The following is a 15,438-nucleotide window of genomic DNA, read 5'->3' as shown; positions in this document are numbered from 1 at the left end:
ATCGCGTCCGCGGCGTGCCTCCGGCCCTTCCTCTTGGCCGACTCCCTTGCCTGTTGTTCGGGCGTCAGCGCCTTCTTCGGCTTGGTCGCCGCGGCGGTCTTGCACGGGGCACGAGGCTTGCCTTTCCCGGAGGGGGCGACGGCGCCGGACGAGGCGAGGGAGGCGAGGCCGGCGGCGGCGTCGAGGTCGATGGCGTCCTCCATGGCTGGTTGGGGGGCGAGGGCGCGCCCGGGCGGGAGCGTTTTTGGGGAAAATGGGGGGAAATGGTGGTGGCTGCCACCGACCGGCGGGCCCGGGGAGAGGAGTAGGCGCGCGTGTGTCCGTCTCATGTCCGCGTCGACATAAATCCGGCTCGAAATTGGGCCTGGAATGGGTCGCCCGCGAACGAAAAACGGACGCGCGTCCGTTTGGGTCAACGGGTTGGGCCGCCACTTTTGTCCGCGACGACCCAAACGAACGCGGGCGGACAAAATGGGTCGCCCCATTGAATAATATATGATTTGAGTCGTAGATTTGTGTTGTGATACTTGTTGTTTTGTGTGTAGGGTCTTGAAACCATTGTTATGCAATATTGCTAACAGATGGTCTTCACAGTGTGAAGCAACTCATGTATTGAGGACAGAGGGAGTATAATATAAAAATATCATAATAGAACGAAAATTCTTATGCGAGGTGACTTTTGATGATCGTACTCCCTCCTTCCATCTATATAGGGCCTAATACATTTTTCAAGGTTAACTTTGATCAAATGTTAGAGCAATAATATATGACATGCAACTTACACAAAGCATATCGTCAAATTCATATGTGAAAAGAGCTTTCAATGATATAATTTTCACATTATGCATGTCATGTACTATTAATCTTGTCAATAGTTAAAAACGTTTTTAAAAATTGCATTAGGCTCTATATAGATGAAAGAAGGGAGTATGTCGTTTCCATGGGTATGTTTTTAGGCTTACAAGAGTAGTGCTACTAGAGCAAAAGGCAACTATAGAAGGCTGCTTCCTCATAACAATAATTAAGCCGGATGCTTCCTCATAATAAGTGCAACAATAAAGAGGCGCAATGCCCATTCTGTTCCTGCATAGCTCTTCACCATCCGCTCGGTTTGTAACATGTACTACCCCTGTTCACTTTTATAAGATGTTTTAAACATTCATACACTGTTAAAAACAGCACAAAACAAGCTGTCTGAAACATTTTATAAAAACAAACAGAAGGAGTAATACTGTTTCAAAATCCAAAGGAGAACATGGAGGCTGAAGTATATGAAAGTAACAAGTTCTGCTGCCAGATGTTGGAATAGCCAAATTCAAACAGGTGGGTCTTCACGTTAATACAACAACAAAGCTTTTAGTCCCAAATAAGTTGGGATAGACTAGAGGTGAAACCCATAAAATCTCGCAATCAAGTCATGGCTCTGGCATATGGATAGCAAGCTTCCACGCACCCCTGTTCATAACTAGCTCTTTGGTGATACTCCAATCCTTCAGGTCTCTCTTAACAGACTCCTTCCATGTCAAATTCGGTCTACCCCGTCCTTTCTTGACATTCTCCGCACACTTTAGCCATCCGCTATGCACTGGAGCTTCTGGAGGCCTGCGCTGAATATGCCCAAACCATCTCAGACGATGTTGGACAAGCTTCTCCTTAATTGGTGCTACCCCAACTTTATCTCGTAAATCATCATTCCGGACTCGATCCTTCCTCGTGTGACCACACATCTATCTCAACATACGCATCTCCGTCACATCTAACTGTTGAACATGTCGCCTTTTAGTCGGCCAACACTCCGCGCCATACAACATTACGGGTCAAACCGCCGTCATGTAGAACTTGCCTTTTAACTTTTGTGACACTCTCTTATCATAGAAAATGCCAGAAGCTTGGCGCCACTTCATTCACGTTAATGTCTAACAAAAAAGAGACCTTCGCCCTCACTTCCGTGACAGGTCAATTAAAGGCTTCCCAAACCGTGCTCCAGCTAAGGAATGAAAATATTCAAGCCAATGTTGCAGAGAAATCATTGAAAATAAGTTTTATTACCATGTCAGGTTCACGATTAACCGATCCATGTATCGGCTAGATCACACATAGCTGTTGTCTCAACACATCAAACAGGTCTACAGATGCCATTAAAGTACGAAGCATAACAGTAACAGGTCAAGGTTCCGCCTGGAATCATCAGGTCAAGAGTCTTGAAAGCTGGGCGATGCCTGTCCTGTCTTCGACAGAATCAGTTCTTAAGAGAGCTTTTGCAGGATGATCGAATTCGTCACACTGTTGCCTCACATGAAGTCCTCCTCTAGTTCCTGAAGGGTCTTGCTACCAGACGCGACCTGCTTGTTCGAAGTCATCTTGTCTTGGACCATCAGGCCCTTGTAACTCCTTATTTCAGCCTGCTTCTCCTTCTCGAGCCTCTCCATCTCTTCTTTACGTTTCTGAAACCAAATAAAAGGCTATTCCATCATTGTCCGGTCAGGGCCCGATTAACAACACAGCACAGGGCAACAGTTTCGTGACAACTGGTTTTCTGTACACGTGTGCTTACAGCAAACAAAAACTAAAGGCAAGTAACTTGTAATAGCCTGATACTCAAGTACTAAGATCGTTTAGATCACTATATAGTGAGATATTAGTTTACAGAGGGAGTGCTCAAGAACCATATGAGATGCAGCACATGGGATGATGGATAGCTTACTTTGTCTCTAAGCTGCAACTTTCTTTCAGCCTTTTCGGCAGCACTCACAGCTTCTCTTTCAGCTGCAGCAGAAGACATCATCAGGCTGCAAATACTTTATACAACAAATGATCACAACTAGCAAAAACACACATGACGGGATATATGGTTGATCATGCTTTCTGTTTTAAGAACTACTCCCTCTGTAAAGAAATATAAGTGTGCTTAGATCACTACTTTAGTGATCTAAACGCTCTTATATTTCTTTATGGGGGGAGTAACAAATAACCCAAAGCAAACTGGCAAATGTTTGTGCGGTGCTTCAACCCATTTTCAAGTTCTAACACCTAAAATTTTCGTTCTTTTCTACCCATCTAGTTGCAAGTTCCACCTTTAGAATTCACAACAGTCTAGCCTGCACTTGCAAAAGACTTGGTCTAGCCTAAATTGCACACCAGTTCGTCATTCCCCTTGGAGCATCCTCGAAAATTATAGGTGCAAAACAAACATTATACGTTAAGTCAAAAACAAAAGGCGTGTTAAAATATGTAACTAAAATGAGCATGAAAATATATTCCAGAGAGTAGTCATGTACCCTTTAAGTCAGGCGTCCTCTCCACCTTTGTCTTGTTCAACCGATTGACAACCTCATTGCTTCGCTTTTCTACTTGAACAGTCCGAACCTGCAAACATGTCCGTAAATTAGGGACATAGTTACTATGACTCATTCGCTTTGGTTTAAATATTTCCAATTAACAAAATAACATGAGTAAACAACAGAACCAAGTGCATTAACAGAGAGAATATCCACCGGTAGAAAAGAAAATTGCTAGTGAGCTTTTAAAGGTAATATGACTGGTACTGATTCAGTATTACAAAATTGAACAAGAACTAATGCACTGAAATGGTATATTTCAAATAAAGTTCCATGGGAGAGGTATATAGGGCCCAAACACACAACCTATGCAGGTTGCAATAAGAAATGGCAACAAATCAATACACTGTTTAGAGCGTAATGTGGTTCAGAGAAGGATTGAATGATCACATACGATACGAACTTACTGAGGACTTGCAGAAAGAAGTCACATTTAAATAACTAAATTTATTCTAGCGATTGCCCACAATACAGAAAAATCTCATCAATGGATAGTCAGATCTCAGATAGAATGAAAACATCAATATTTATGAAATAAACTATTCCCTGGAATGAATTTACTTAGCGCCAGTTCCACCCTAAAGCACTGGAAACTCACTAACAACTAGGAACTGGCAACAACATGGATTATGCAAAGGTTGTCATACAGATCAAGAAAACATAGTTTTTCAATAGGGAACCCTGACCGACGTATACTTAGGCCTGTTTGGCAGCACAAGTTTTCCAAAACCATAGTAATCGAAAACCTAAGTATTCCAATGCCTAGGAAATGAATACTTCAGTTTATAAAAAACACAGTTTTTCGCAGTCAGTTTATAAAAAAGAGGCCGAGGCCTCTTTATAAAAATACTGCAAAAAAAGGGTAATATACATGTTCATGCCAAAAAACGGGCATCAGAGTATTTGAAACCATGGTTTTAAAAAAATCACAGTATATTCTCCGAAAGAATACTGAGCTGCAAAACATAGCCTTAGCGATCTTACATACTAGTCAAATTTCATGTATTTATACAAGGCACACAAACTTCCAAATTCTAATAGGGAAAGTAAATAATGTTCTCAGTCACTCACTTATTCAAATCATCGCGTGTCAAATAAAAAATTAGGAGAATGGATAGATACAAAGAGTGTAGCATAAAAATAGTGAACAAGTGTTAGGAGCTAGGGTTCTGCTGGTTCTAGGGCGGAGATTGTAGGGGAAAGATGGAGGAAGACGAGGTCGAGGGCGCGGCGGCCGGCGGCTGGGCGCCGTCCTTGCGTGGTGGAGAAGAGGCGGCGACGGCGCAAGAGGCGGCTAGGGTTAGGTCTCCCGTCTCCCTAAGGGAAGACGAGCAAATACTGATTGCTTCTTGCTTGATTAGATCGATACATCTCCTCTCCTTATATAGAGAGGTTTACTTGACTCCTAAGCAAACAACCCTAATAACGATAAGATAATTGGGCTAAACCCCTAATAACGATAAGATAACTTGGGCCACAGCCCACTGGGCTAAGCCCCTAATATGCCGGTCATAACAACAAGGACCTAGGGAAAATTATGACTTCTCACCAATTTAGAGTTGTGAAAGCCAACTTGACCCACATCCATGGATGGTGTCTTCTTCAGATTGTACCATGGTGTATAAACCACATCAACATTATTCACCTTATTACCTATAATGAATAAACAAGACAATTAGATGTGTGTCGGTAAATGAAAACAAGCAAAGGTAAAGCAACAAATTCATGTGAAATAACAAAGTCTCCTCAGTTAATTTATCCAACCTTGAATGGAGTTCGCTTTAACAAGCTGGGCACAATCTTCCAGCAAACCTTCACTTATGTCATCCATTGTTTGACCTTTATTCAGTCTCACATATACATGAGCAGAGGACATCTTATCTACATGGAACCTGTGTTCAACAAAAGTTGTTCGAGGCTCAAAGCATGATAAAACGATTCTACATGACTGGAAAGAAATTTACAAGAGTATCCCATTTAAAAATCGCATCTAAATAAATTTTAGTTGTGTTGCTTGGCACTTGACGTGCCCTGAACAAAAACACAGATGCAGCTGATCACATTCCATCATTTCCAAAAAACAGCTAAAAACTAACTATGTTTGCAGTCAGGCGGTTAGTATTTCAAATAGCACAGTACAAACTGAAGATTACCAATTCATACTACAACAAAGCTTTCTAGTCCCAAACAAGTTGGGGTAGGCTAGAGTTGAAACCCATAGGAATCTCGAAACCAACTCATGGTTTTGGCACATTGTTAGCTAACTAACACGCACCCCTGTCCATGGCTAGTTCTTTGGTGATATTCCAGTCCTTCAGATATCTCTTAACGGACTCCTCCTATGTCAAGTTTGGTCTACCCTGACCTCTCTTGACATTATTAACATGCTTTAACCGTCTGCTATGCACTGGCGCTTCTGGAGGCCTGCGTTGTATATGCCCAAACCATCTCAGACGATGTTGGACAAATTTCTTCAATCGGTGCAGCACCAACTCTATCACCTAGATTGAGGGGCAACACTATCTCCAGGTACCACCTTACAATCTAGGCAAGCACACCTGTCTTCTCTTCTCAAGAGGACGAAATCAATCAGGCTAGAGTGTTGACCACTACTAAAAGACACTAGATGGGCTTCTCTCTTTTAAAGGGGGTGTTAGCTACCATCATGTCGTAGGCTAGAGTGAAGCTTAAGACATCCTCTCCTTGATTCCTACTGCAATAGCCAAAGCCCCCATGCACCCCTTCAAAACATCATTATTATATATATGCGAGAAATTGCTAATCTTACATTCTTACTTACCATGCTACCTATATGAAAGGTTGTGCGCCTAACAATGGAGCGGAGTCTCAGAAAATGCATAAAAAAGAATTATCAAATAAAATTCCGCAAGCACTCAAGTATGCTTTGGGTTGATAGTTACAAATTTTATTTCTCTCATAATGTGTACGGGGCAAGCATCAGAGTTGAAAACACAGAAAGTAAATTATGTATGAACCTTTGCTGCTCAGTAGATTCATTAGAGTAGCTTATTAATACTGAATGTGGAGACACAAGTATATCTATTGATAAATCAGATATCTATTGGGTTAGAGGTGATTGCATCAGATGGGGCAGGAGCATGTCAGGCAGAGAGTAGGAGTGGCCAACGATTGTGGAATTGGAGGAGTAGAGCAGAGAAGAACCATTGCAGTGAACTGATTTTAGAGTTTAAGGGGTTCACATTGAGATGTTATTCTGCTTCAATTCGAGCGTTTTCAATTCAGTACCTATCAGCAGAGTATTGGGAACTTTTAGCAAAATTTAGTAAAACCCACAGATACTTGTCAAAATTGTACTAGAATCACAACATCATATTGCAATACAAGTATGATACCATGACATAGTTTAGGTGTAACCTAGGACAAACAAAGGGACAAGATTTCCCGGATGCCAAGGAGGAGGAGTGGCCAAGTCACACCCGGCCCGCATTGTCTGTGGGATCCATATTCAAGGCAGGAAACCATTCCTCTCCAATGAGTTATTCGTGCATTGCCGCTCAGGTACTGTTCAAAATATCGGCCGACATATAAGTTAATCCGCCAGTTAATCCGTACTCGGAGGGTGGCCGATACAAATAGGTCCATTCAACGTATCTACTGGCTGAGGCAATTAATTGGTCTGACAAGCTGCTTAATCAGGTGTCAGACCAAGTAATAGTGAAGCATCTCGTTGGTCGGAATCGTTGCCAGCTGCGTGCCTTGCCTCCAACCAAGGGCCTATGATCTACACATCTATTGTCTCGGCCGCCTCCCCAAGTCGCCATGCTTTGCCTCCACTCCCCTCGAACACCGTTGACTCTTCCTGCTCACATTGAGCGTCTCGCAAAGCCGCCCCCCTCCCCCCCCCGCGGAATCTGGTCGTGTTTCCTCCTTTCCTCTGTTGTATGAAAGTAGGATGCTAAGTGTTGGTTTACCATTAGTTAACTTAACCCACCGATCAATGATCGACCGATAAATCAGTTAATCAGCCGATGCACCGATTACTCGCTACTCTGCACCCGACCAAGCAGCTACTAGTTACCCATAACATTAACAACTAGAGATACCCCACATGTTGCTGCCAGAAGTGGTTGCAATATATTGTTTTGATGAGATTTGATTGTCTGAAATTTTAATATAACAATTAAGTTACAAATACATATGATTTAGTGCATTTGATCATTATATAGTTGTAAAAATATTTATACAATATGAGTAGTATTTATCATGCATGTTGAGAGAAATAAAAGCAGTGGGGTTGATGAAGTGGGATGTGTGCATGTTGAGAGAAATAGTAAAAGTAGCATTTCACATGGATGTTAAGAGAAATAAAAGTAGTGGGGTTGATGAGATGGCATGTGTGCATTTTGTGACAAACAGAAGTTGTGGGAATCAACTACTTAAGTATATAGGATGTGCTCAACCTAGATTTCCCAGGACAGACTCGGACGTTGAGTCCATGGAGGTGCCTGTGTTTGGTGGCCTATGTGTATGAGACATGCTGAGGCAGGAAGCTCCTTTTGTTGATGACATAGGGAGTATGTGTCTGCATAAGATTGGCTTGAACCAGTAGGGGCTAACCTCTAACACTGACGGCCCCGTGCACCGAGCCAGGGGAAACACAATGAAATGTGTTTCCCTGGAGCCAGGACCATTTACATCATGCTGGACAGACCCAAGGACATAAGCAGGCATCAAAATTCCAAACAGGGTGTCTCACTGCATCCTGCCAGCCTGCTCACGCAATACATGGGCAACCAAACAACGCTAAAGCACAGTCTGTGTCTTGACCATGTCCACAGCTATAATTGTTGAGGAGGAGCAAAGGTTTAGTTGCACAAGCGGAGGCTTAAAGCAGGACCAGCAGGCTGCGGAGGAGAAATTTGGTGGTGGGGTCTTTAATTTATGGGTGAGGAGATGGGAGGATGGAATAAGAGGTGGTGAGCTCATAAGGGCTTATGCTCAGGGATGGGAGCAAGATGACATGGATTATTTTTGCTCGTATGTTAATATATATTGTTATATCTTGAACCAAATTTAATTGGATCGTGAAACGAACTAACAAACTACCCTTTTATGAAGTGATGAACCGTGAACCCAATTCACAGTGAAAAAGATGGCACTATGATTCTAAGTTCCAACATATTAACCTCACCGTGATTATTGTTCATGGTGACATCAATGAAGAACACCCATTAATCCATTATACGAAACTCACTGGCACAGCATTTCACAGTTAACTAACAATAATTTCTGACAGAAATCAAGCATATCTCCTTTGAAAAAAATCGACTACTGCTCACTCAAGCTATGCATCTGAAAGCAGCATCAAAACAGACGACAATATCCTGATCTGGTATCATCAATGAGGAAACAGCTGCTAACCATAAGCAAACTTTCGTGAACAAACAACCAACTCCCATCTAGAAACCTACTCTGAAAACCAGAGAAATGTCCTTGTCCCGTACTCCATGAATTCTTCATTCTTCCGTCACTACGGCATCGATTCAAGATGCACAAAGAAATAGCACATAATGACAGGAAAAAGAAAAGGTCTGGGTAGAATGAAAGGGCGATTACCAGATGTCCTCGGGGAAGCCGTACTTGATGAGGTCCTCGTTCTCATGCTTGTCGAGCCCCATGAAGATGGTGTAGTCACCGGCGTCGGGCCGCGCCTTGAAGTAGAACACCATCCCGAGTCGCTTTCCGGCGGCCCGCCCAAATGGATAGAAGAAGGGAGCGGGACTCCGGGGATCGGGCTGCGGCGAAATTGGGCGACTGGGGGGTCGGGAACTACGGCTCGGGCCTCCGGAGGCGAGGAAGGGTTGGGGGATCCTGGCGAGAGGAATCGGGTGGGGGGATTTCTAGGGTTTCCTGCGCGTGGAAACGAAGCTGAGTAGAAGATTTCGTTTTACTTTTTTGATTGAAAAGGTTATTTATTTTGTTTTATTTGTGCTTTTGACTCCCTGTGGTGTTCGTCTGTTCTTACTTTCGCGTTTATGCACCCGAAGAAAAACGGTTTCGACTCGTAGACCCTTCGCAAGTAGGAGTACGAATTACATGTAGGTACTTTTGTTTTATTTGACGAAGTATGTGGGTCATCTTAAATGTAATAAATATCGATAGGTTTGGAACCAATCTGTGGTTGGATGGTTAGAGGGACCATGATATTCTCAGCCCATCAGGGTTCAAATCATAATGCTCGCATTTATTCCTGAATTTATTTTAGGATTTTCGGCTATGTGTATTCAATGGGAGGAGACGTTTCCATCAACGACGAGGCGCATAAGGTGTCTTCGTAAATCTCAAGATGATATGACGGTTCCGTCTTTCGGAGGTGCTCATAGGGGTAGAGTGTGCGTGTGTGCGTTCATAGAGGTGAGTGTATGCGCGTGTATATGAGCGCTTGTGTCTGAACTGATGCTCAAAAAAATCGATAGGTTTCTTTGAATATTATTTCATCTCTAGAGCTCATAAGTATCCGGGTGAATGGTAAATAGAGGCAAAACTAGCACAAATGTCCGTGCGTTGCATCGAAAAAAAATTATTAAAGTGTAATTAAATTTGGTGAGAAACAGCTTTCGAACAATGTTCGTTGAGAAGCTACTACACGCTTTAGAGGGAAAAGAGAAGGAGTATCTAAATCTAAATAAGTATATATAATGTGTTCAAAGTGCCCTTAGCCCAATCCATATTTAATCTCTCTATATGCATGATTTTTCCTTCCATTAAAATCCAGGAGATTTCATCTCTTGTCTTTTCTTGGAATTCAGATTTAACTCCCTCTCACAATGTTCAATTAATGATGACGTGCAATTCTTGCTTTCAATATTGTAATTATGCATCTCATAATTCCCATAGCACCTAATTAGCCCAGTACCGGGGTATTCAGAGTTAATTCCTTCTTGTGCATCATATGCATGCATGTCCTGAATCAAGTTTAATTAGTTCACCACCGGACCGAATGCAGACTTAATTTCTTTGTGTGCAACATGCACACTTATCATGAATCCAGATAAATTTGGCCATAACCGATGCCCAGAAATTTGATTGCAGTCTGCCTCCATGCCTTATCATCTGGTAAATGATTCTCAAACCAGCTTGCTGATTACTCGTACCTAGCAAGTTAATGCCTTATATAAACAGACACGATTCAATGTAAGAAAGCATGATGGGATTATTTAATTCTCTTTAGACAATGAATTTTGCTAAAACTGATTACGTGTGTATGCGTGCTGGATTGGCTGCCTTCAATCTATCGGTAGGGTTGGGGCCGCTACCGCTAGCTCGTTAGAAAAGAAGGACTGGTTGTCTCCAATCACGACCGGCTAAGCTGTTACTGTTAGCTCGGAAAAGAAAAAGATTGGCCTGCTACCGCTAGATGGGCTTCCTGCCTCGTTGGCTTGAATCGTTTCCAATCGGTTTAAACTGGGCGAGTAAGGAGGCAGGATAATGAACGTAGACGAAATTTGACGTAAATAATGACACACGAAAATCAAAGTGGCAGACTAAACCAAACCGAGAATATTACCTTCCTTTAATAGTAGGTATAGATAGATAAAAGAATATGTTTTAAAAACAAAAGCGTTCAACTGTTCAACCTACATCCAAAACATTTGAAGAAATAATACTTATTGTGCTTTGAAAAAATGGTCTTTAAGAATTTTTTTTGGAGTATCAATTTTGTTTATTTTTTCTAGATCACCATGAATGTAACTCGGGATAACTTGGAAGGGGCATGGGAGATGGCGAGGAGGAGGGGGTTGTGGTGGTGGTCGGCAATTGTAAGTGCATCTAGTGCCCCTTAGTAATTTTAGAGTATTGAAGACTTATAGGTTAAGGGACTAATGTGTTTGTGAGTGTACACAGGTCTATAAGTCTATGAGGAGTTTGATATTTATAGAGAAAGTCGACCCTTAAAAATGAATGTCTTCAACTGAAGACTTTGGTTTTCTGAAGACTTTGAAAGTGAAGAAATTGGTGTGACCGTGAAGACTTGATATTCATGCGAGGAATATGAAGCGTGAAGACTTTTGTTTTTTAAGTTTCATTTTCTCTTTCTTGAATCATAGGAAACACCGTATTGTTAAAGGGGTCGAGGTAAAACTACGAAAAAGTTCCCAGGTGATGCTCAACTCAAAATCCTACACCTACCAATCCCTTCGAGTGAAGCCATTGGAAATCTCATACAGGTCGGTCAATTTCTTCAGTGATAGAGATGAAGTTCTTCTGGCCTCTGAGGAATTTGTTCTGACTGAGGAGTTAGGAATTCGCCAGTGCGGATTGCCTACAAGTGAGGAACATGATAGCCCTAAGGAATTTGAGAGCTCAAATTTCCGGCGGTTGTTGTGCTATGCGCCAGCTATCCTAAAATATCTACCCACCTAATGGTCATATCATTGAAGGGCATTTATGTCTTATCATGTCGGGCTGCTCCCTAGGCTATAAATAGCCGCCCCCTAGAACCACTAGTTGGTTGGCTGCTCCGCGAGAAACTGACACTTGTCATAGAGAGCATCCCATCCTCCGAGGACTTTGAGTGAAAATCATCAAGTGAGGAAAAACCCAAAACCCCAAACCAAACACTTAAGAACCCAAGTGATTGAGCATCACTGAAGAGATTGTTCCTGTGTGGAACTGACGCTTGTTACCTTTGAGGACTGTGCATCCTCCAGACGGTCAGGCGTCATGGTCTAGAGGATCTAAGAGGAAATTGTGGATCGCCAAGTGACCAAGTCTGTGAAGGTTTGGAAGTCACCTGAAGACTTGCCGCGAGTGATTGGACGAGGTCTATGTGACCTTAGTTCAAGGAGAATATGGTGAGGACTGTGTGTCCGGGACTGCGTGTCATCAGGTTTGAATACCTAGCCGCTCCAACCAAACGTACAACTGTCACAGCAGTTGGAACTGGTCTACCAAATCATTGTCTTCACCGAGCTAACTGGTTCTCTCTCATCAACCCTTTCATTTCCTCATTCTATGTTGTTGTACCTGATCGTTATTGTTTTGAAAGTGCGTTATATCGACTAGAGGGGGGTGAATAGGCGATTTTTATGATTTTTTCACTAAGGAATTTACAGGTGAGGAAATTCCTTAGTGAAGAACTACTAGCGGCGGAATAAGTACTCATAAGTAAACATAACAGAACACAAGCATAGTCATCATGATGAAATGAAGACAAGCACAGAGTACAAAAAGCGTAAACACAAAATAATATAGGATGAAGACAAACAGACTGAAGAAATTAAACTGAGAAAATTGAGAAAGTCTTCAGTCAAAATCTTCAAACACAGATACGAACAAGCACTCAACACAGTTATGAAGAAATGAAAGAGTTGAGGAAATAGAACCAGTGAGTTTGGTGAAGACAATTGATGTCTACTACACAACCTTCTTCTTATAGATGTTGTTGGGCCTACAAGTGCAGAGGTTTATAGGACAATAACAAATTTTCCTCAAGTGGATGACCTAAGGTTTATCAATCTGTAGGAGGCGTAGAATGAAGATGGTCTCTCTCAAGCAACCCTGCAACCAAATAACAAAGAGTCTCTTGTGTCCCCAACACACTCAATACAATGGTAAATTGTATAGGTGCACTAGTTCGGCGAAGAAATGGCGATACAAGTGATATATGGATAGTAGATATGGGTATTTGTAATCTGAAAATATAAAAACAGCAAGGTAACTAACGATAAAAGTGAGCGTAAACGGTATTGCAATGCATTGAAACAAGGCCTAGGGTTTATACTTTCACTACTGTAAGTCCTCTCCACAATAATAACATAATTGGATCGTATAACTATCCCTCCACATGCAACAAAGAGTCACTCCAAAGTCACTAATAGCGGAGACCGAACGAAGAAATTATGGTAGGGTACGAAACCACCTCAAAGTTATTCTTTCCAATCAATCTGTTGGGCTATTCCTATAAGTGTCACAAACAGCCCTGGAGTTCGTACTAGAATAACACCTTAAGACACAAATCAATCAAAACCCTAATGTCACCTAGATACTCCAATGTCACCTCAAGTATCTGTGGGTATGATTATACGATATGCATCACACAATCTCAGATTCATCTATTCAACCAACACATAGAATCTCAAAGAGTGCCCCAAAGTTTCTACCGGAGAATCACGACGAAAACGTGTGCCAACCCCTATGCATAGGTTCATGGGCGGAACCCGCAAGTTGATCACCAAAACATACATCAAGTGAATCACGTGATATCCCATTGTCACCACAGATACGCACGGCAAGACATACATCAAGTGTTCTCAAATCTTTAAAGACTCAATCCAATAAGATAACTTCAAAGGGAAAACTCAATCCATTACAAGATAGTAGAGGGGGAGAAACATCATAAGATCCAACTATAATAGCAAAGCTCGCGATACATCAAGATCGTACCACCTCAAGAACACGAGAGAGAGATCAAACACATAGCTACTGGTACATACCCTCAGCCCCGAGGGAGAACTACTCCCTCCTCGTCATGGAAAGCACCGAGATGATGAAGATGGCCACCGGAGAGGGATTCCCACTCCGGCAAGGTGCCAGAACGGCTCTAGATTGGTTTTTGGTGGCTACGGAGGCTTCTGGCAGCGGAACTCCCGATCTATTGTGCTTTCCGATCATTTTAGGGTATATGGAGATATATAGGCAAAAGAAGTACGTCAGGGAGGCCACGAGAGGCCCACGAGGGTGGAGGGTGCGCCCAGGGGGTGGGCGTGCCCCCTACCTCGTGGCTTCCTTGTTGCTTCTCTTACATGGACTCCAAGTCTCCCGGGTTGCTTTCCTTCCAGAAATAAGTTCCGTGAAGTTTCAGGTCAATTGGACTCCATTTGATTTTCCTTTTCTGCGATACTCTAAAACAAGGAAAACAGAAACTGCACTGGGCTCTGGGTTAATAGGTTAGTCCCAAAAATCATATAAAATAGCATATAAATGCATATAAACATCCAAGGTTGATAATATAATAGCATGGAACAATCAAAAATTATAGATACGTTGGAGACGTATCAGCATCCCCAAGCTTAATTGCTGCTCGTCCTCGAGTAGGTAAATGATAAAAACAGAATTTTTGATGTGGAATGCTACCTAACATATTCATCCATGTAATTCTTCTTTATTGTAGCAAGAATATTCAATCCATAAGATTCAAGACAAAAGTTTAATATTGACATAAAATAATAATACTTCAAGCATACTAACTAAGCAATCATGTCTTCTCAAAATAACATGGCCAAAGAAAGTTCATCCCTACAAAATCATATAGTTTGGTCATGCTCCATTTTCGTCACACAAGAATGCTCTCATCATGCACAACCCCGATGACAAGCCAAGCAATTGTTTCATACTTTAGTAATCTCAAACCTATAAACTTTCACACAATATATGAGCACGAGCCATGGATATAGCACTATGGGTGGAATAGAATATGATGATGGGGTTATGTGGAGAAGACAAAAAGGAGGTCTCACATCAACGAGGCTAATCAATGGGCTATGGAGATGCCCACCAATTGATGTTAATGCAAAGAGTAGGGATTGCCATGCAACGGATGCACTAGAGCTATAAATGTATGAAAGCTCAACAAAAGAAACTAAGTGGGTGTGCATCCAACTTGCTTGCTCATGAAGACCTAGGGCACTTGAGGAGGCCCATTGTTGGAATATACAAGCCAAGTTCTATAATGAAAATTTCCACTAGTATATGAAAGTGACAAAACAAGAGACTCTCTATCATGAAGATCATGGTGCTACTTTGAAGCACAAGTGTGGCAAAGGATAGTAGCATTGTCCCTTCTCTCTTTTTCTCTCATTATATATATAGGACCTTTCTCTTTTTTTATATGGCCTTTCTCCTTTTTTTATTTCCTCACTTGGGACAATGCTCTAGAAAATGATGATCATCACACTTCTATTTATTTACAACTCAATGATTACAACTCGATGCTAGAACAAAAGATGACTCTATATGAATGCCTTCGGCGGTGTACTGGGATATGCAATGAACCAAGAGTGACATGTATGAAAGAATTATAAACGGTGGCTTTGCCACAAATACTATGTCAACTACA

General features: G+C 42.0%; 1 protein-coding gene across 1 annotated transcript; it reads right to left on the bottom strand.

The window, feature by feature from the left end:
• Positions 1-2,026: 2,026 nt before the first annotated feature.
• Positions 2,027-9,286, bottom strand: LOC123041977 (coiled-coil domain-containing protein 25). The gene is made up of 6 exons (XM_044464518.1): positions 8,937-9,286; positions 5,103-5,230; positions 4,888-4,991; positions 3,279-3,366; positions 2,705-2,766; positions 2,027-2,444 (listed from the first exon to the last, which is right to left on the bottom strand). Exons 1-6 carry the CDS (start codon positions 9,047-9,049, stop codon positions 2,292-2,294), a joined length of 648 nt encoding a protein of 215 aa, XP_044320453.1. The 5' UTR covers positions 9,050-9,286; the 3' UTR covers positions 2,027-2,291.
• Between the last annotated feature and the right edge of the window lie 6,152 nt (positions 9,287-15,438).

This window comes from Triticum aestivum, chromosome 1A, assembly GCF_018294505.1.
Source record: "Triticum aestivum cultivar Chinese Spring chromosome 1A, IWGSC CS RefSeq v2.1, whole genome shotgun sequence".
In the NCBI taxonomy this organism is placed as follows: domain Eukaryota; kingdom Viridiplantae; phylum Streptophyta; class Magnoliopsida; order Poales; family Poaceae; genus Triticum; species Triticum aestivum.
This window is presented reverse-complemented; position numbering and strand designations above follow the sequence as displayed.

What these genes read in the sequence shown, in the direction of transcription:
- LOC123041977 (XM_044464518.1), bottom strand. Translation starts at nt 9,049, where the DNA reads ATGGTGTTCTACTTCAAGGCGCGGCCCGACGCCGGTGACTACACCATC. An exon ending in GGCTTCCCCGAGGACATCTG is followed by an intron (nt 5,231 to 8,936) that starts GTAATCGCCCTT and finishes TGTTGAACACAG; the next exon opens with GTTCCATGTAGATAAGATGT. An exon ending in GCTTTCACAACTCTAAATTG is followed by an intron (nt 3,367 to 4,887) that starts GTGAGAAGTCAT and finishes ACATGTTTGCAG; the next exon opens with GTTCGGACTGTTCAAGTAGA.